This window comes from Euprymna scolopes, chromosome 35 (assembly GCF_053919585.1).
Source record: "Euprymna scolopes isolate OS-2025 chromosome 35, ASM5391958v1, whole genome shotgun sequence".
In the NCBI taxonomy this organism is placed as follows: domain Eukaryota; kingdom Metazoa; phylum Mollusca; class Cephalopoda; order Sepiida; family Sepiolidae; genus Euprymna; species Euprymna scolopes.
In genome coordinates, this window is record NC_136516.1 from 71,660,517 (window position 1) to 71,683,898 (window position 23,382).

Below are 23,382 nucleotides of genomic sequence, written 5' to 3' on the forward strand. Positions count from 1 at the left end.
TATCACATTATTTGGTGTCCTAATTTTTTTTGTTTTCAATGTAATCAAACCTCTTTTGAACAGCAGGTTAGGGTTATGTTTTTGTTACAATATTGGTTTTTAAATAATTTTTAAATCTTGTTTATATGCTTAAATAAAAAAAAATTCTGCAAAATAAAACTACAGATTTAAAATTTTTTTTAACGTTTTGTAAATAAAACTTTTTAATTGTATATATAACAAAACTTTCTAGTAAATTAATCTACTTTTAAAAAATACATTCTTTGTTTATAATTCAACCAGAAATTAAAAATAAAATTTTTTTTAAATTATTATAAATAAAAAAATATTAAAAATCAAAAAAATTAATACAGTAGAACACCAGGATATGGTGGTCCTAGGATACTTTTTTTCAGGTTACGATATGGAATACAATGTTTTTATGTAGCATTTTTCTAGTTTCATCCAATTTTTGTTTCCACAAATGACAATTTGTCTCATCTCAAATAGAAGAGGATTGTTTTCATATTGCAAAGGATATTGATTCTGTTGCAAACTTTACTAAGAATTTGAAGTCTGAGGTGTCGCATTAAAATAAAAATAATATAACAATATGCAAAAGATAGAGTTATTTGCCCTTGGAGTAAATGGCTGACCATTATAGTTCGCGAGATAAACAAAAAGTGCCTCGAAAATTACACCCTCCATCATAGTACATCCAGCGACTCTTCTGTTATTTAATTTGTAAAGTTGTTCAAGAAATCTGTTAAAGATTATACTTCGGCTATTATCAAAGAATTATTATTTATAGAATAGTATTATCTCATAGGAAATATATTTTTTTATGGAAATTGCTCTGACAAGTCATGAAGCCACTTCATGTAAGAAGCTAAAAAAAATTTTTTATTTAGTTTAAAACAATTCAAATTGAAAACCTAACCAACAATAAGTTATATGGGTAGTTAAAGTTTTCTATTAAAAAAAATTGATCTCTCACATGAAAGACAAAAAATGTGAATGCTGTAACTAAATGGTGGACAGGTCATAATCATGTTTTGTTTGATCAAAGTTAAGCAATTTTTAGCCTGGTCAGTACCAGATGGGTGACGATTTGTGAATACAAGGCATTGTATGCATGAGGAGGTCTACAGCTTCCTACAAGAATTGCTAAAACTTAATATTGTCATCTCCTGTGACAGGATTATACAAACAAACAACTGGGAACTGCTTGCGAATTTTATATTCCCATGAAACTTTCTCCTCCAGATGAAAGCTGGTTCAACCCACCTCAAGTGAGTGCCACTTTGATATGGTAAGTCTGCCAGGCAATACTTAGCTTATTTATACCATGAATGACAACAAAGAAAAGATATATATTTATGGTACCTGATGATCAAAAAGATATTGGAATGATAAATAAAGTGAAAAATATGAACTTACGGCTGGTTGACAATCAGCAAGGCACAATTCAAAATCCATGATTTGTTCGGGTTCCACATTAAGTTCATCACACAACAATTTGATCAGAACCGAGTGATGTTTGCTGGCCTTTAATAATTAAAAAGAGAATATTGAGTTCCAATTTTTAAATTAAAATTTTTACTCCTGATGACACAAAACAAGGCATATTGTAACTTGGACAGTACTATTTGGGATGTCTACTGAGGACTTTGTTTAAATGTAATGCAAACAAACATTTCGCTCATCTCCATAAGTGAAATGTCTGGTTGCATCACATTTAAACGTCTTCATGTACAGTGAGGGAAGCAGGTAACAAGGAGGGAATTCCAATGTCTAGCAGTCAGACCAAAAAAAAAAACTATTAAAGTATAAGGCTTTCAAGCATTTAGAGATCTCTACAGTAAAAGGATGGGATTTTGCTGTTAGACGAGTTTGTCGGGTGTATGTACGTTGAGCGGATACAAGTGTAATGAGTTCATCAGAGCAAATTTCATTATAACACTTGTAAAACAGACAAGAATGCAGCATTATGGCAATGGGACAGGGGTTGGAGCTTGGTTGATTGTGCAGAACATTAAATTGGAGACTCTTTTATGAATTTTGTATAACAGGAAAGATTAGTGGTAGATGCACAAGCCCAGATATGGCAACAACGCTCCATGCACAGCAAGATGACTAAAAGTAAAAACTAAAGTAAATTGAAACTTAAAAAATAAAAATATTCAAGCTAATAACATTTCTTTATTCAATTTTTTAAAATTTACTTTGCACTTTATGTGGGACATTACTCAAAACCTCCGAACTAGACACAATGACTACGAATATTTATTTTCATACTTTGATTTCATTCAAAAATTTATAAACTGATGCAAGAAATGTCTTAAAAGTCATAAACGTATGCAAGAAGTGTCTTAACATCAACTTGACTTGAGACGATCTTCATCCAGGATGGGTTGAGCCTGCTCCTATCGTAGAACACAGACCACACACAACAGTCTGCAGTGGCCAAAATAGTGGTGGGTAGGAAGTCCCAGGATCAGCATTGAACACCATAGACCTGGCGATAGGTTTGAGGTCATGTCCTAACTAAAAACAAGTCACTTTACTTCTATATTATTATTCTTGTATAGAAGTATTATTGTTATTGTATAAAAGTACTATTGTTCTTATTTAGAAATAAATAAACTTATTTGGCCATCTAATCTGCATACATGTTTGTAGTATGTACATATACACACATGTAAATTAAAATTGTGACATTAAAAAGAAAAATAGAGTAAAATGCTCACATTGATATAAAAAATATTAGAAAGTAATTGAATCAACATATGAGACGGGCAAAAACAGATAGTATAGAGCAAGAAATATGAGTAACTTGTTCAGTTAATTATAAAAAATTTCCTAACATAACTCAATCCCTGATCTCACATGTAGTTTGTGTTATAATCTATAAATATAAAAGCGAAAATGTATGTATGTGTGTTTGCTTTTTCTGTATGTCAACAAAAGGCTTTTTTCAGAGAAGCGGTCACTCACTTGACAACTTTTTAAAACTTTTTATATCACATATAAATCGTAATATCTCACAGTTAACAACGAAGCTCGGCTGTCTATTTAATTTGCTCGATTTCAGGAAGATAAATATTCAATATTTGTTGCTCGCCGCATGTGGGTTAGTCTTTTTCCTATAACATCTTGGGGGAGGGGAAACGTTCAGCAGTAAATGAATACTATTCCGCAGTCAAACTTGATCTCATTAACTCATTAAAACGGGCACCTGCCAAATCCAAATAATTAAATAAATTCAAACATGTTTCCGTTAGCATCTCGCGGTGGGGCAATCGTTAACACTGTACGTTTTTTTTTTTTTCACACTTTAATTTACAACTTTGCCTCAACGGTTCAGGTTCGATCCTCATACTTACTTTTATTTTTAAACCCCCCCCCCCCCACACACACACACCTCCAAACACCCGGGCAACGTCGTGTACCCCTCGCTAGTACTTTAATAAATCAGAGTTTGTAGGCTGCTTTTGAACCCAGTCAACGATGGGTACTTTTGCTAGTCTATAATATAAATCTCACCTGTCTGTTTAAATGTATGTATGTCTGTATGCCTGCCTAAAACTTTCGACAGAGGCGACGGATTTTCACAAGATCGGTATCATTTTGCAGCTCGACCCTTCGGACAACAAATATTAAAAAAATGGCTAAAAACATTAATTCTTCCACTCTCAACTGGGCACTTTTCTACAAGGAGGGCGAGTCGCTTTTTTCGCCAATATTTTCAAAAGTCATCCCTTATTTTCAATTGACTAGTCTTAATTTAAACCTTTGTCACTTCCAGTTTGGCGATGGACGCAACGGCAAAGACGTTACTTTTTTTTTTTTCATGTTCTTTTCCTTCTTTGTGGTACAGGTTCCAGCCTGCCTGCCTTTTTTTTTTTGTTGCTCAACACATATCTACAAACACCGGGGCAATGCCGGGCATCCAGACTAGTTATAGTATGTAGGAAAAAGTTTTAGGAAAACAAATGTTGATCAACTCACATTTAGTATGATAGATATTAGTTATGTATATTAGTTAAATATGTGTGCCGCTAGTCTCGTAAACAGGAGATATTGTAGACAAAGTCAGCAGGGTCTAGCGAGGTGACTTTCAGATTGTGAGTGTCAGAAGATAGGAGAAATAATTGGATGTTATCTGAGACGGACGATTGATAGAGTAAGAATTGTAATTGACAATCAGCATGGATGTTTTAGATCGACTAAACATGCTGTAAAATGTTCTAACAAGTTTTGATAATAATTAAGCTATGAGTTTATAAATAAATATTTCTCCTTTGTTTAGCAGTTCATTTGGAGGTTGGTGGTTCTTTTTCCAGTTTACTGGTTTGCTGTATGTATGGTTGATCCGTTCAGGAGGTCAAAATTATCCAGTTAGTAATGTTGTCTTTGATGACATCACACCAAGTCTATTTGGTGATGACAGGCTGATGGTAAACTTCTACAGATAGTTCCAGAGCATGTTTCATAATTCCATCATATCGTTAAACATGTCTGTACCATCACAGTCTTCTCTAATTATGTACTCAATATCAAAAATAGTAAGTCTTGACAACAGTTTCTTAGGCGGATCTAATATACTTCTGATCATGGTTATTGCGTTGGTGTCACCTTTTGTTATTCTCCACATACCTTATGCAGATCTTCAGAGCCCGCTGTCTGGAAGGAGTTCATTAAACTTGTTCCAGGATGACTTAACACGAGTGATTGAGGACAGGGAACAACCACCATCTGCAGTACATCACTAAAATAGCAGTAAGGCGCAACCACTTCAAGCAGATCAGAGACAAGAGACATCGATTGAGGAGTTCTGCCATCAACAGACTTCGATTGAGGAGTTCTGCCATCAACAGACTTCGATTGAGGAGTTCTGCCATCAACAGACTTCGATTGAGGAGTTCTGCCATCAACAGACTTCGATTGAGGAGTTCTGCCATCAACAGACTTCGATTGAGGAGTTCTGCCATCAACAGACTTCGATTGAGGAGTTCTGCCATCAACAGACTTCGATTGAGGAGTTCTGCCATCAACAGACTTCGATTGAGGAGTTCTGCCATCAACAGACATCGATTGAGGAGTTCTGCCATCAACAGACATCGATTGAGGAGTTCTGCCATCAACAGACATCGATTGAGGAGTTCTGCCATCAACAGACATCGATTGAGGAGTTCTGCCATCAACAGACATCGATTGAGGAGTTCTGCCATCAACAGACATCGATTGAGGAGTTCTGCCATCAACAGACATCGATTGAGGAGTTCTGCCATCAACAGACATCGATTGAGGAGTTCTGCCATCAACAGACATCGATTGAGGAGTTCTGCCATCAACAGACATCGATTGAGGAGTTCTGCCATCAACAGACATCGATTGAGGAGTTCTGCCATCAACAGACATCGATTGAGGAGTTCTGCCATCAACAGACATCGATTGAGGAGTTCTGCCTCAACCTTGCAGCATTCGCACAAGTAGTGAGAATCTTCATTTATGCTCCTTGGGCCATCGCGCCTCTTATAGACCCAGAATCTGCATTAAGACCACAATCCAGAGTCAACTTTCAACACAGTGATCAAGGTGTTGAGATAAATAAAATCTTTGTTAGGATGTGTTTAGTCAATTAACAAGCCACGCGTGGATGGTCCCCCTCTGGTGCTGCATATGAGATGATGCACCAAAAAATAGTGAAGAAATGATGAATGTGAGAAGTGTGAAGGGCCAACGTTGCCTTCACATTTTTTGCCAAGTTTCAGAAAAATCTAATGAATGAGGTAAAAGTTATGGGGTAAAAAGTGTCATTTTTTTTTTGCAATTTTTAGGCAATTTGTGACTCCTTTGGAGTTCCTGGGAACACCGAATCCCAGTGAAAATGGACAAACAGTGCAGTTTCACGCCTTAAGAGATGTATATTTGAATTCAACACCATGGAATACCATTATTTAAACATACATATCAAGTTTTTGAGTAATATGAAAACAGAACTCCAAAAATAACATATTTTAGCCCTAAAAGTCCCAGAGGGATGTGAACCAGAATTTCGCCAGGGTCACCCATACGGAGTTTATATTAAGAATAATGGCCTCCAAATTTTGGCCAAGTTTCAGGTAAATCTAATGAATGGATCAAATGCTATGGGGCAAAAAGTGTAATTTTTGGCCATTTTGCGGCATTTTTTAAAACTTTTTTTGAGCCTCTTGGGATGCCGAATCCACTTGTAAATGGATAATGGTGCAGTTTCAGGCCTTAACACATGTATATTTGAGTTGACCACCATGAAAAACCACTATATAGTCAGACATGTCAAGTTTTTGAGAAATATGAAAAAAAAGAGTCACAAAAAGGGGCGTTTTTAGCACTGAAAGTCCCCAGGGACGCGAACCAAAATTTTGCCAAGGTCACCCATATTGGATTTATATTAAGAACAATGGGCTCCACATTTTGGCCAAGTTTCAGAAAAATCTAGAAGATGGATAAAAAATTATGGGGCAAAATGTGTCATTTTTGACCATTTTTTTTTTTTTTTTTTACTTCTTTTGAGCTCCTGGGAACGCAACGGGAATTTTTGCAAGAAAATTTGTTTTACTGTGCACATCTATTTAATGAAATACAATTTGTGGTAAAATTTCAGGAAATAGTAATAGACGGTTATCTGGCAATCGTCCGGACTAATGTACGCCACTGAAAACATAGGTCCCTCTCCGATAAATCGGGGGACCAATTAGTACAATTAACATTATAGTTGGTTAAGTATAACCTTAGAAAGGTGAGATTACAACCAGGCCTTGTACAAGACAGATGGCTTGGAAAAGAACTATCAGATAAAGTCGTTCGAATCATGGTTGTAATATTTTTAGCATAATAGTGCTGGGTCTCATCACAAAAATTTAGACGATTATATTTAGAACCAGGGGTGATAAGAACAAACCAATCAGGTATCTGAATTGTTATACAAAATATACTGAATGTCTGAATTTTTCTATCATAACTTTTCATTTCTGACATGAAAAAAAGGATCACTGTTGATTTTGATTGGATTAATAGTATCATTCTTTACCTGAAATTCTTTACAATTCTAAACTTCTGACTAGACTAATGCTGATAACTTGTTTGGGAAAACTACATTTAATATTCGTAATTGAATAATTTTCTTTTCTCTATAATCGAAATTATTTCTTTTGCCATCCTTTTTTGATCAGTTTTCTACCACAAAAATTGCTCTGCACTCAAGATAAAAAATCAGGATCATATTTGCCATTTTCAAATAACATGAAATCATTAAAAGAAAAACAAGAAAATATTTTTCACATACCTGATGTTTTTCAGTTAAATTTGAACTTGCAGATTCCATTAATTTAGCCTGGACTTGGGTGGCCAAAATAGGAGTTCTATATAAAAATAAAACCAAAATAATTTTTCCATAATTTTATATTTTACAAATTTGGAAATAAATGAAAAATTAAAATTACGACAATATTAAATAACAACAACTACGTTCTTTTAGGTTTCAGAATTTTTGTGATGAGGATAATTTGTATTATTTGGACTAGTAATCTCACCTTGTTTGTTATTTTAATCTTTTGGACAATGTAACCTCCGATCTTCTTCAGATGCATCTTGGGAATTTGTAAGAAATTCCACACTCATTTCTTTAATATATATATTTGTAGATTATTCTCACTCCATCAATCATGACTTGGTAGAACTGTTAAATATTTTTACTTTTAATATTGCCTCTAATAAAGATTGAATCTTCAACCTCCTGTAACGAACTTAGAACTGATTGCTACTCAATACCTATATCCGTTGCACAATGTGCCGAGTAACAGTCAGTTTTAAGTAACTCTTCTGGAGATTGAAGGATCAATTCTGACTGTAGGCAATAATAACTAAAAATAACAAATTTAACGGAATGAGAACGACCTAACCATGTAGATTAAAGGATCCAGTTGGAAAATTTGTCCAGATTCTTGAGTTTGACATGACTAGTTTAAAATACTTAAGTACATTTGTCAACAATCAGTTTTAAATGGCACTCTAACATAGCGCAGATGTAAAGGCATGTGAAATGATGTCACCAGTAAAGAAAATAGACTATAAAAAAAAGAGAAAGAACAGTCGCACGAGATACATGGAGCACGGAATGAGATAACATTCAAGATCTCATGAGAGAAGTGCAGAATGTTCTAGATCACATGAGTGACATCCTGGCTGTAACAATAAGGAAATAAATGTTGCTACAAAGAAAAAGCGAGTTGGGGTTATTTCCTATTCTTTGCTCCCCCCCCCCCTTCCCGGTCTCCTTTGCGACTGAAACTGCACATAACACGTGTTGGTTCGCAGACAATATTACAACACGCTTCAAGGGATTGAAGGTCATCATAACCGAGAATAACAAAAATTACTTAACACTTGTACTTGATCATGGTTGATGGGATGAGGGAATCTATGCTGTGCATTAAATAAACGGTTCAGTTTCAAATTCCATCCAGATTCCCAAGTTAAAAAAAATGCGCTCAAAGATGGTCAGGTTACATGAACCAAAACATAGTCCGAATAATCCAAATTTTCTCATTTTGTTTTTATTAGATTAATTTCATATATTTATCTACATTATAGAATGTTTACCTATGTCATAGAATGGGTATATGATATGAAATTGCACCTGGTAGTATACACATATCTATACTATGAATAACTTTAAAGCTACAGGTTACCACAGAACTACTTCCCTGCAGGCTACAACACAGCTTCAAATCTAATGACAACCATTACTTGTTATAGATCATCCTTATATGTAGTCAAATTTTGTTCATTTCATTTAAGCTGGGTTAACCTGACCAGAGTGATAGCCACCAGAAGAAAGCAGCTCAGTACCTGTTGGGATCCTAACTATGGGTTAAATAGAACAGGTCTTCATTATATGACCTGGAATTGCACCTGATGGAATACACATACATTTACATTATGAAAAACTATTCAAAGCTCCAGGTACCAGAGTACCACTATAGGCTACAACAGTCAGTTCCAAATATTTTTCATAAACTGTCCTCATAAGTAAACGAATTTTGTTGATTTTATTCATTTCCAATCCTCTCTTTATATTCCTCATCATTCGACTGTCAATCTCTCCATCCCATATCCTTGAATGGCTTTTAGCCTTGATAGGTAGTGATTCATTAACAAAAAAGAAAAAAAAAAAGGAATTAAAACAATTCCCATCCTTTAGTATTGTATAAATTCAGGTTAAATTTGTAGCAATTTCCTCATTTAAATAAATCTATTTCACACAGATTACATTTAAAATAGCATCAGCAACATTCAGAATTACAGTTTAAAATTATCGTTGTAGAATGTAAATTCAGTATAAAACCAATTGGTTTGATTACTTTGTTTTATGGCATTTCAACCCTTTTTCAGATTATTTAATGCCAAAACCAATAATTTTTGAAAAAAGTTTTCATTTTTCAAGTTCTTTATATCTTCAAATATTTATTCATAGAGTTTAGTTTGGCTGTTTTGTTTTTTTGTTTCGGATTAAGTATAAAGTGGAATTGCTTACAAGTGATCCTCTTTGTTGAGGGTAAGTTTATCGTTCATATCTCTTTGCAGATGAATAGCAATGTTGGGAATTCGGAGAATAGGTTTCTTCACATTCACCAAACGATGCTCAATATAGTCAGGCATCTACAAGGGAATTGAAACGAAAAAAAAAATTATAATAACAAGAATACCCAGGAAAAAAAAAAAAATGAAATCCCAAAAATGTACACACAAAGAAAAATGTTTCCCTTACACAGCATTACTTGAAAACCCACAATCACCCAAACAAAAAAAAAAACAAGCCATGTGTGCATGGTCCCCCTCTGGTGCTGCATGTGAGATGATGCCACAAAAAATAGTGAAGAAATGATGAATGTGAGAAGTGTGTAGGGCCAATGTTGCCTTCACATTTTTGCCAAGTTTCAGAAAAATCTAATAAATGGGGCAAAAGTTATGGGATAAAAAGTGTTATTTTTTGCAATTTTGCTGCATTTGTGACCCCTTTTGAGATCCTGGGAATGCCGAATCCTATTGAAAATAACAAACGGTACAGTTTCACACCTTAAGACATGTATATTTGAATTAAGCACCATGGAAAACCACTATATGGACATACATATCAAGTTTTTGAGTAATATGAAAATAAAACAATAAATAAATAAATTTGAAAAAAAAAAAAAAAGGCATGTTTTTTTTTTTAGCCCTAAAAGTCCCAGAGGGATGCGAACCAGAATTTTGTCAGAGTCACCCATACTGAATTTTTATTAAGAACAATGGCCTCCACATTTTGGCCAAGTTTCAGGAAAATCTAATGGATGGATCAAACACTATGAGGCAAAAAGTAATTTTGGGCCTTTTTGGAACATTTTTCACCTCTTTTGAGCCACTGGGGACACAAGATTTTTCGCAAGTAAATTTTTTTTACTATGTACATCTATTTAATGAAATACAATTTGTGGCAAAATTTCAGAAAAAAAACTAATGGACAGTTATCTGGCAAATCACCCAGAATAACATATGCATGCCACTGAAAACATAGATCCCTCTCCGATAAATCAGGGGACGAATAAATAATAAAGATTAAAAAAAACTATTAAAATAATTTTTTTTAAATTTCACCAAGTAGTGCAATACCATTTGCATAATCCAAGTCTTTGTATCCAACCGTGACACCAGTAAACTCATTCAAGGCATTCAAAATGATCCAGAAACAGTAGTATTAAAAAGTGTAGAGGAACATATCTTTGCCAGATCAAATTTTAAAGGGTTCTTAAACCTCACTATACATGTGCATGTTGAGCAGTAGTATGCTTTAGGAAGAAAGAAGTTTAGGTAAAACAGAATCTGTTTGCATAACCTTCCAGAGCTGAATGCAATGGCAAAAATCAATGAAATAGCGTAGAAAGGCATAGAAATAAGTGATCACGATTGGCATGTGCCCACTGTAGAAAAGCAGTGACACACAAACTTCAAACCCTTCAGATACAAGAACATGATTATGAAGATTTATGCAGTGTGAGAGTTTGAGGTGGTAGCAGTTTTTTTTTTTTCTGTTAATAGGGGTCTTTTGGTTTTTAGATGCTGCTCTGTTTGAATGTGATTTTATTGTTGGTTATAGAAAAAAAATAATAATCTGACTTGTGTGTGTGTTTTCTTTTCAACTCTAAATAATTTATATGACTGAAATAGGAATTAATCACCTAAATACAAAATTATAAATAACTAGCGGTACCTGTGAAAATTCCGCAGCAGACTCATTCATATGTAATATATTGATGTTGGCATTCGGTAGATGTTCAGTGTAAATGGAGATGCTCTGATATTATTGTAGCTCTCTTGTTAAAACTACAAAGTATTTATCTAAACTAGTAAGGACGCCCAGCATAGCCTGGCCGTAAAGTATGCTTAAATATGATAATTTACTTCTTGCAAATATTATTATAGAGTTATTGTTATGAATTTTTATATAATATAAAGTTGCGATTTCAAAAATAAAAAAATATATTCATAGGACTTGGGTGCATCAGCTTGAATCGAAACCAAATGAATATATATATATATATATATATATATATATATATATATATATTATATATAACTTCAGTTCCTTAAGCTTTAATAGAAATTGAAACCAAAACTTATGAAGACTTTGTGATAAAATTATTTATCCAAAAAATAGATTACTGGAGTGCCATCAGCTATAATTGAAACTGAAACCAAAACTTATGAAAAATTCTTGGTAAAATTCTTTATTACAAGAAATGGAAGTCCATAAACGACAGTCACTCGGATGTAAGCATGGCACAAAATAAATAACACAGTATTGTATTAATATAGAGCTTTCAAACAGATGACGGTCTTTTACTGGAAGTACAAATAGTGTTTGAGGATTCGTTCTAATTAAAATCGTTTTAGAAGAATCAAAGCAAATATTTTATCAGATATCTTTTTTTTTTCTTTTAATCACCAACTAAAGTAATTTTTTTTTTGAAGGAGTTAATTCCCTTTATGCCAACTAATCATTGAAGAATCTACATTCAGGAGAGTTGTATGTGTGTGTGAGAAGAATGGACAGGGCATAGAAGAAAGGGGAATGGTATGTGCGATGAGGAAAATGAAGAGAAAGATCAAAGTTTTAATAGAAATATGCTACACTTTTGTCCCGGCTAACAGCAAGCAACTCTGCTAGTACATAGATAAATCAAACTAACAATGATTTTTTTTTTTTATTTGTAATGTATTGGTTGGAGTATAAAAAGAAATATTGGCTTACTAACCTGCACCATTACTCTGCCAGCCAAAGTGAGATCTCGGTCCAGCCAAGTGTTCCAAATACCACCACCATATGTTTGCACACCGACCATCAAATAATTGGATTTTTCTTTTTTCGATACGGGTTTTACCTGAAACAAAGAAAGAAAAAAGTATTCCTCTTGAATTTGTTGGTCGGTCAGTTTTATAGCATATCAAATTCTTGGGGTTATTTAATGATTAAAAAAAAAAAAAAAATGTATTATAAAATTATATATTTGACCCAATTTGCTATTTTACTGAAGACTGAAGATTAGTATTCATACTTTTCCCAACAGTGTCACAATTTAAGCAAATGTAATAGCGATTAGATGTGAACTTGAATTTCTAGATTCCATAATTTGAATCAATATCCATTACATCTTTTGTGCTGCTATTGAAGAAATTATTAGTTGTATCCACTCACCACTGTCTTGTATTTAATTGCAATTTGTTCTTTTTCTTTAAACCCATTAGTGTCAGTCATTTTTTTAAGGATCAGAAGGATAATTAACCATATTTCAGCAATATCTGTATTTTTTTTAGAGATATCTATAGTTAGTCATAAGGATTGGAGTGTCTTTAAAATATTACAACTACTGTGTGATGTATAATGGAAACTGTCTCAATTTTCAGTATACTGCGAAAATTTAGAGTGGCAGAATGCACTCAATTTCATGTTATTCAATCAAAGATAGTTTTATTAAGTAGCCCTTAGAAGTAATCAATATTTTTATATTATAGTATAAATGAATATTCCAACTATCTCATAAAATAAATCACTGAATTTTGTTCATATATAGTATGCTCTAAAAGTTTGGTCCTAAAATAAGGACCAAAGTAAAAATGCATGTTATTTTTTTTTAGACCATCCTAATTTATTTTTTTCTTAGACCATCCTAATTTTTTTTTTTTCTTAGACCATCCTAATTTTTTTTCTGAGAACATCCTAATTTTTTTTTCTGAGAACATTCTAATTTTTTTTTCTGAGAACATTCTAATTTTTCTTATTCCTCTTTTGGAGTATTTTAAAGTTTTTTTTTTTTTTTTTTTTTTTTTTTTTTTACAGATTTTGTCTCCAATAATATTTACAAAAACATTTTCGTAATAAATCATTTTCTAAGGATAATTAACTAAATTTTAGCCACATCTGTATTTTTCAGATACAGAGTCATAAAGATTGGGATATTTTTCAAACATTACACCTCACTGTCTAGTGTATATTGGCAACACTGAAAATCTAGTTTTATCGATTATTCAATCAATAATATTTTTTTGAGAGGGGAGGGAAGCAGTCCTTATAAATAAACATTTTTATATATAGTATAAATGAATGCTTTAATTATTTTATGAAATCTTTGAGTATTTGTTTAGTTTAATCAAGACATTAAAAACGAAAATATTGAAAATATATATATATAGTACAAACTCGTTATGGAATATAGTTTTCATACAAAAAAAAAATCACTTGATTAAATTGTTTTTTTTTTTGTTTTTTACAGAGGAAAATCAAATTTTAATGAGATCGATCGTATCGCCACCATCTTGGCTATTTTTGCGAACGAGGGGGAATGCCTTTAAACAAAAAAGTGATTAACAAAGGACAAAATGAAAAAAAGGATTAAAAAAAAGACAGAAACTCTGTAAAATAAGTGAATAAAACTAAAATATTTATCTAGGTATTTTTTCTGCCCATGTTTCCAAATAATCTTGTCAAATTTTGACAAACTAAGTGGTGATTGGAGTTATCTTCCCTGGCGCCCCCCTCCCATCCTCGTGTCTGCAATCTCATTAATATTTGATTTTCCTCTAAAAAAAAAAAAAAAAAAAAAAGAAACTACTTGATCAAATTAAGTGATTTTTTTTTAATGAAAACTTTATTACACAATGAGTATGTACATTAAAAATGAAAATATTGAAAACAATTATGTTTTGATTAAACTAAACAAGTATCAATCTTTGAAAGTAATTTTGTTCAAATATAATATTGAATTTACAAAAGATTTTGGGGTAATAAATTAAAGAAAAAAATTATGTACCAGTTTTTTTTTTTAATGCTTGGTTCCAAACAAAGGGAAGTAACTGTATTAGCAAATAAAGAGTAACATCTTTTTTGTTACATGGCATCCACATGAAAAAATTTCTGGAAGGAACTAATTCGAATCACATTTTATTCATCTTAACTTGCAACAATTCACAAAAAGATATGACATAACCAGAATCAAATGTTGATTTGGTAAAATCAAGAAAGCTCAACCATTTGCAGCACACCACCTCTACCATGAATTTGAATATTATGAGCTTGTGTTTGAATATTATGAGCATAAAAATGCATGGTATACTGAAGAAGATGTAGTTTGGGTGCATGAAAAGTGCATAAAAAGTGGTGAAATTGCATGCATGCTGACATCACTTTGGAAAACTGCACGAGTAAGAGACGAGATATTACCTGATGTTGGTCACCCAGAGCCTACGACATCAGCACATCCTAAAATACCAAAACTGGATGAAGAAGTCGATTTACAAAAGCAAAGAATATTTAGAAATTGAAGAATATTTACTTTGAGGCATGGACTGTCTGTGTGAGCACCAACAAAGCTGAACCCATTTCCGGTTTCATATTTCCCACCAACCGCAAAGGCAATTATTGTAGATTCATTTCTGGTCACAAAATACTGAAAAGAAATGATAATGAAGTGCATGAATGAAAAGAAATGATAATGAAGTGCATGTATTAAAACAAAGTTTTTTAACAGCAAATCACAAATATATTATCTTTGTCAATCTTGTAAAATTAATCTAAGAATAATTCATGAATGTTTAATTTCAAAGACAATGAGTTTCCAGGCATCAGAAAGATACTTAATATTAACAGATTCACAACATTATTAAAAACATTAAGATTAAACATGATTTAGATGTTTCCTGGCTGTCAGTCTCCAGCTATGTAATGGATTTCTATAAAACACACTTAGGCACAGATTAAACTTTCATGAGAAACACCTGTCTAACTGAAAACACTATCAATAATTTCCCCCACTCTTTATCTGTGCCTAAACCTAAACGTAGATTTCATGAACAAAGCTTCTTTCTTAAAACTGCACACCTGTGGAACTCTCTTCCGTTTGCCTGCTTTCCAGCTCACTACAATATGGTTGTCTTCAAGTCCAACGTAAACAAGTTCTTGATGAGCTGTTCCCCCTAAGTAATCCAATTTACCAACTTTCCATTACTGACGATTGCTACAATATTGTCCCATTGACTACTGTACACTTTTTAACATTTATCCTCGAGTGGTCTCTGGTCCTTGATAAGTGGTGATTCTTATGTAAAAAAAAACAAAAAAAAAAAAAACAAAGCAATAAAGAAATAAAAAATAGAATGAGAAATAATGGTCCAAAGATGTAACAATCAATATATATAACATTCACAGACAACATGAATTCGAACAAATACACTGAGGACATTGCCAATGCTGCTGCAAAGAAGGTGGGCTCCTACCATACAAGGAAATTACTCACACCAGAGAGTATCCTATATCTTTATTAAGTAACAATTTGCAAATACATGGAGTATTGTTGTCACATCTGGGTTGATGCATCTACCACTAGTCTCACTCTCAGACAATGGCAAAAAATAAAAATAAAGAATATCAAAATAGGTCCAGCACTATCAACAAAGCTCCAACCTCTACCCAATCGTCACAATGTTGCATCCCTGTGTCTGTTGTACAAGTACTTTAATGGGATGTGCTCTGATGAACTCCTAGCACTTGTGCCTCTTTCACGTACATACTCCTAACTAACCCAACAGGCAGCAAAATCTCACCCCTTCACTATTAAGGTCCCTAGATGCTGGGAAGCCTTCTACTTTAATAGTTTTCTTCCCTCAGACTACTAAACTTTGGAATTCCTTCCCTTTTTCCGGCTTCCCTGACTGTATTAACCTGCAGAAGTTTAAGTGTAATGTGAACAGACATCTCATTGTTGAAATTCCCATAGTCCACTGCTAGACATAATCGCAAACAGTATCCCCTTACATTCCAAGTGGCAATATGTCTAGTTTGGAATGAAAAAGAGTATATATAGTTATTTTTTTTTTAATTCAATTTTCACTTCAAACAAGGCACAGTGCCATTCTGGCTACTATCGGGGACATAAGTTGCAAGGACATTATGAAGGGAGATGAGCAGCAAGATGTCTGTTCACATTACATGCCAGTACAGTTGGGAAAGCAGTATCCCGGAAGGGAGTTCCAAAGTTTAGCAGTTCTGGGGAAGAAACTATTGGAGTAGAAGGCTTTCTTACACCTAGAGATCTCTGAAGGGGTGGGATTTAGCTGCTTGTCGGGTTCGTCAGGGGTATTCACGTCGCGGGGGTATGAGAGCTTGTAGTTAGTCAGAGCATTCACCATTAAAGTACTTATAGAACAGGCAGAGGGATGCAACATTTCATCGATGAGAGAGGCTGAAGCCTATATGACAGTTCAGGACCTATTAGGTTGGCGATTCTTTTGAACTCTGTCCAGGAGTGCGAGACAAGTAGCAAATGCACCAGCCCAAATGTGACAACAGTACTCCATACATGGGCGAATGGTGGCCTTATAGAGTTACAGGATATTTTCAGGCATGCATATATATATATATATATATATATATATATATATATATATATATAACATACATCTACATGTCTAAAGAAACTTTGAGTAACTTATAAATGAAGAAAAATAAATAAAAATGCAGTTTAAATTCCTACGGATACTAATGAAGTTCAATATATCACAGACTTATCACTTGCATAATCCAACTTACCACTGAAAAATCCACAATTGCAAAAAGGAATTCAACTCTATAACAGTGAAAAATAGACAAGAAATCTAAACTTAAGTTTGTAAATAGAAAAAAGATCAACTGTTTACCATGTAGTGGTTTCATAGTTTTAAAAACAGAACATCTATTAATTTCATAGCTCTACAGTGGTATTGATCAATAACCAAATACAGACACAATCCATTTACTATTTTAGTACATATAAAATTTTCCAAATATAAGTACATATATTAATTCATAAATAATAGTAGCATTAAAGTTTTAATGCTACTATTCTGTGATATGTTAGCATATACAATTATCTAAGAATAAAAATGTATCAAAAAGAAAAGAAAAACCTTAATACCTTTCGTATCAGATAGGTAAATAGATAAAAAGAAAGAAACCTAGCCATATAACATAACAAAATATTGTTTATTGGTGAATATACAAAAAAAAAAAAAAAAAAAAGCCGGGGGGGGGGGTAAATAAATTTTTTTTAAATGTAGAATAAAAAATAATGTCTATTAGTTAATAACATATCAATCTAATATATAAATGGCTACATATTTGTCTTAATTTATTTTTAATCGCTTTATACACGTGTCATGTTGGTAGAGTGGTAACATCACCAGCTTTGAATGCTAGTTTCTATTTCGATTCTAGCTGATGGCACCTAAATACTTTTTTTTACTTTTGAAATCACGACTATAATATATACGAAATATGGAAAAATTAAAATATCCCTTTTTAAGGAACAAAATGTAAAATTTAGGAAAGTGTGTGTGTGTGTGTGTGTGCGCGTAGATTAAAAAATAGAAAAACAAAACAAATTGCAACTAAATACACTCCTGAGCAACGCGAAGCAGCGACAGCTGGTAAATAATAAAATACATTTAGATTTAACATTTTACTGCAGTTTCACTGTTGTCATCTGTACCATATCTTTTTTATTTATTTACTCACTAGTTGGGAGGGGGGGGGTCTTTACCCAGGCATAAATACGATATTTTAATTTGTCCAGATTTCATATATATATATATATATATATATATATATATATATATATATATATATATATATATATATATATAATTATTATAGTCGAGATTTCAAAAGTAAAAAAAAAAAAAAAAAAAAAAAAAAAATTTACGTGCCATCAGCTAGAATCAAAACAGAAACTAGCATTCAAAGCTGTTGATGTTACCACTGAACCAACGTGATACACGTATAAAACACTTAAAAATAAACTAAGACGAATGTATAAAATATTTAACGATTTTTTAAAAAATTTTGACCCATTTTTGACCCCTTGAAAACAATTTAACTCGTTAAAGATCCATAAAAGAATGGGCCGTAAAAAATCCAATCATTTGAAGCCCCTAGCGCCGCTCTGCGACTTTTAGTTTCTCAAAGCTTTTTTGGCCAAGATCAAAGTGTAGTATCTGTTCTTCAGATGCTGCACTTCCATTTCTCGTTCTCTTTCAGTGGAGGAGAAATCCTTCACGATTGAGACAATTTTTATTTTTGTACCTTTTCTCCACGTTAAAAAACGACCCTGGTGTCTAACTCTGTCCCATGGGGAGGCATAGTAAATAGGTACATATATGTGTGCGCACACACACGCATATATATATGTGCACACACACACACACACGTGCACACACACATATGTATGCACACACACACACATATGTGCACACACATATTTATGTTAGTAAATAACTGCTTTAATAAAGATCAATGTAAAAAATATATATATATGAAAAAAAAAAAAAAATACCAAAGTTCCACAATTTTTAAAATCTGGGTATTGTATTATTTTATTGCATGTAACTAAAACCCATTGTCTTCAAACATTGGAGTTATCAGTTAGAATTAAACAAATCAAAAGTCAATGAGTCAAACACCATATAAGGACGAAAGTTCTAATAATTGAACCCATAACATCTTTTTTCAATAACTTGTACAAATAAGGGAGACACAAAAACAATCAAGTCATAGAGAGAAACAGATGTTTCCAGTGTTTCAATAGCGATGAAAAAAAAAAAAAAAATCTAAGTTTCTAAACAAAGAATTTTCATGTATCTACCGAGTTTTGTTTGCCCCTCTCCCTCAACTTTTTTTTCTTGTAAACAGGATTTTAAGACTTGGTCACTAACTTAATTGAATTTTACTGGGCGATTGTGCAGTCTAGTTAAGAAAAAAAAAGGGGGGGGGTAAAAAAAATTTTTTTTAAAAATGTGTAACAAATAACTTAGCAAATGAAAGAAAATTTTATCTTCTGTCAGTCTGCATAGCTTTCAGTTTTGGAATCTTTAAGTGTTTGTTGTTTATTTTTCAGATTTTGTATTGCAGCCTAGAAGACTTTGAAAAACAAAATGTCATACACCTGAGATTGAATGATTTGGTATAGTAAAATAGATAAGAATTTCCAAAACACATTCAGTAAGTTAAAAATATATAGATTAAATATTTAACACATTGGTAACAATTATTAGTAGAATTTTTGTTTAATTTTTTGATTTTTCACTAATTAAACATAACATTTGGTTGAATCCAAGTTTAGCGTTACAAATTCCAGAGAATTTTTTGAGGATCGGCACTATTTCCAAACGAATTATTTTGCGCTAAACAATATTTTTGTTTAAAAAAAAAAAAAATAACCATAGTAAGCATAGAACAAAATATCGAAGCCGGTGATTTTGTTTACTTTATCGACATCATGTAAATTGAAAATAAAAATGCCGCTTGTCTTCTTCATAAAGTCATTCTTTGGTCTGATTGGTCGATTTTTTTCTTCGAGAGTAACCGGTCCTTTCTCTTTTGGAGATGGGGGGGGGGATTTTCCCTTTATTTAAAATATTATTAAACAAACAAAAAAATTATTAAACAAGATTTGAACAAAATAAAATCAAACATTATTAAACATTTATTTTACATTTGTACGGAATTATATAAATTTATTTTACAGTTGAAGGGAATAAAATAAATTTATTTTACATTTGTACAGAATAAAATAAATTTATTTTACATTTTGACGAAATAAAATCAAATAAAACAAACAAATCCCCCCCCCCACCTCCTTGAAGGAAAAAACCCAAATCTTGTTTAATAATTATTTTGTTTGTTTAAAGTAAACAAAATCACCGGCTTCGATAGTTTGTTCTATGCTTACAATGGTTATTTTTTTAAAACAAAAAAATACTGTTTAGCGCAAAATAATTCGTTTGGAAATAGTGCCGATCCTCAAAAAATTCTCTGGAATTTGTAACGCTAAACTTGGATTCAACCCAACATTTAATCGTGACATCAATCGGCCATTTTGATTTTTTTTTTTTTTTTTTTTTTTTTTTTCAAAACGATAGAACATGGAAAAAAAAAATGAAGACTTAAAAACATTCCAAAACTGAAAAACTACACAGATTGATCGATTAATTTTTCTTGCATTTGGTAAAAGTTATTTGTTGTATATTTGGGTGCTAGCATAGATTGGTGATCTTTTAAGCCAACGCATTTCAGGTGAAAACATTATGTATGTCATGTCAAAGCTCAAAAATTACAAAATTAAGTCAAGGGAGATAAGTCAGTCTGAATTGGTCAGATAACTGTTCTACATTAAAACATGCAATAAAACTTGATCATTTTATAAATTCTATTTTTACTCATAATTATTTTCCTACTGGATCATTTCTCTTAATTTTTTACAATTTATACTAATTTTAACATGACACATAAGTACGTAATAATGTTTTTTTACCTGAAATGCATTGGTTTAAAATATCACTAAGCTACATGAGCACCTACGTTTGTTTTGTTCGCCCTCTCCACTCTCCTATTAACTACACTACACAATTTCCCTAAATTGTTATAAAATTAGGCCCCCTCTTTTTTTTTTTTTTTTTTTTTTTAGCTTTAAGACAAACTGTCATTAAGGGAGATAACTTATCTTACCCAGTTTTATTCTCAACATTTGATTTTAATAAATTATTGAAAAAAAAATGTATTTGGAAATAAAAGCATTTTCCTTTCACTGGCCAATGAAAAAAAATAACTAGTTTATCATAAGGAATAAAGATCATAAAAAAAAAATATATATATTAAAAATCAATTGTTGAAAACATATATATATATATATATGACAATTTGTCATCCTAAAGTTAAGAAAAAAGGTGGGGGAGGGGAGCATCTAATGTTTTAATTTCTATAAAACAATTGGATGTAAATAGTTTCCCCAAACTTTTAATACATAAAAAATTATTAAATTTATTTTGTTGGATTTTAAAAGTTAAACCTATTAGCATTTAAACTGACAAATCAAATATTGTATCTACCTAGCCAATTTGCATTTGTTATTGTTGCCCCATGTTATTAGTAATATAACATAATTGCCTACAATTTATTTTTAAAATTACTTAGTCTGGCTCAGACGACTGGTAATATGAAATATTTTCAGATAAGCACCTAAAAATAAAAATGTGTTTACATCTGAAAGATTTAAGATTCTTCTCACGCTTCTTTTAACATAAATAACTGTTTCTTTAACACAGCCCTGCAAATCCAGAAATGTCCCATAAAAAGAAATAAGCAATATCCGATAACTTTTAAATTTTGATGTTGACAAAAGTCTGGTCTTGTAACAAATCATTTACAAGTGGTGTCTTCAATCATAAGCAAAATATTCCACTTTATAATAAAGACCAATGTGTACTTATTTGTACATTTTTATTTAAATAAATATATATCTGTTCCATCACATAAAAGTTACAGAGTAAAAAAAAAAAGTGTCTTTGTCTAGTCTGCAGACAAAACCATTTCAAGTGGTGAGGGGAACTGAGATGGCAAATAGGAAGTCAGGTAACCTACACTGTCTGAAATGAATTTGGGAAGAAATTTTCCACTCTAAATAACAAGTCAGTGTTTTTTTGTTTATTTTCTTTTTTTTTACATCATTAGAAATAATTTATATTTGAAAAATTAGATACAGCATAATCACGCTGACAGACTGGTCCCTGTTAGATCACCAAAGTCATGACGTTGAGCCTGGCCTGTGTAAATCCTTCACTCCAAAAGTCAACATTAAGTGATTTCTTTTTTTACATCATCAGAAATGATAATTTATGTATGAAAAATTGAATTACTGACAAAATTCTATGAGTTTATATATTAGTACAAAAACTGGCAAGGCATAATTTTTTTTTTTTTTGTCATTTTTAAGTGTACACTCGTTTTTAAGTCATTACCTAAAAATAGAAATCAGTTAATGTCAGTAATTAAAAGAAAAAGAAACTACTTATAGATTTAATACTTTAACATTTTTTTGGAGATAAAAATTTTTATTTTGAACTTTCAAGAACTGCCCACCTGTGGAACACTGTTCCACCGGTCTGCCTCCTGATTGAATACAAACAACATGGTCGTCTTCAAGTACAATGTAAACAAGTTCTTGTTGAGCCGTTCCCATAAATAATCAAATTCTACCCAATTCTACACCATTAACGATTAGCACACTACCACCTTACATTCATTAACTTTATCCTCAAGTGACTTTTGGGCCTTGATAAGTGGTGACTCCCAATTTTTTAAAAATGACAAATGATTGTTTTCTTTAACACGACACTGCAAATGCAGAAATTTTGCAACAGAAAAAAACTTAGTATAATTTTTTTAATGTAAAATTCGATGCTGAAAAAGGTCACATGACACATTCATAAATGGGGTCTTCAATCGTAAGGAAAATAAACAAAAAATAAAAGAACTTTATTCTGTGCTAGCAGGGTGACCAGACGATGCCCGAGATTGAATGATAAACTCCCATATTTTATTGTCAAATCGATTGCCTGTTTTAATTGGGAATTATCACGATGCACCTGGAGGAAGCTTCACATGCCTCTCACAGTGACTAAGTTCACAATATATTGTAGTCTACATTGCTCTGTAAAGCATCTATTGCAGGTTTTATAAAATTATTTTTTATATATAATGGTTGTATTAAAGTTTAAAATGCAAAAGTTAAGTACCATGCTTCAATTGTGCTCTAAATAAAAACATTCATTTCAAACGCACCCTTGTCATATCAAAGAACCTACTGTTGATTTTATATGCCTGGCATTACTGGTTGTGTGGTGATAATGGCTTGAATTTAATTTTTAAATGAAAAAGTCAAGTATCATTATGAAATTGTGCTTTAAACAGAAACATTTATTTTGAATGTGCCCCTGTCATATCAAAGAACCTAC

At 32.1% G+C, this 23,382-nt stretch overlaps 1 protein-coding gene across 5 annotated transcripts in view; it reads right to left on the reverse strand.

Annotated features, from left to right (window-relative positions):
- LOC145259918 (aspartyl aminopeptidase-like) overlaps positions 1-23,382 on the reverse strand; it is a 114,836-nt gene that overhangs the window by 28,952 nt on the left and 62,502 nt on the right. For all 5 annotated transcript variants that reach the window (XM_080117873.1, XM_080117872.1, XM_080117874.1 and 2 more), the window contains 5 exons: positions 14,895-15,008; positions 12,321-12,446; positions 9,563-9,687; positions 7,313-7,388; positions 1,420-1,527 (listed from right to left, as the gene is read on the reverse strand). In XM_080117873.1, coding sequence (XP_079973999.1) covers positions 1,420-1,527; positions 7,313-7,388; positions 9,563-9,687; positions 12,321-12,446; positions 14,895-15,008 — 549 coding nt within the window. The remainder of the gene's footprint in view (positions 1-1,419; positions 1,528-7,312; positions 7,389-9,562; positions 9,688-12,320; positions 12,447-14,894; positions 15,009-23,382) is intronic.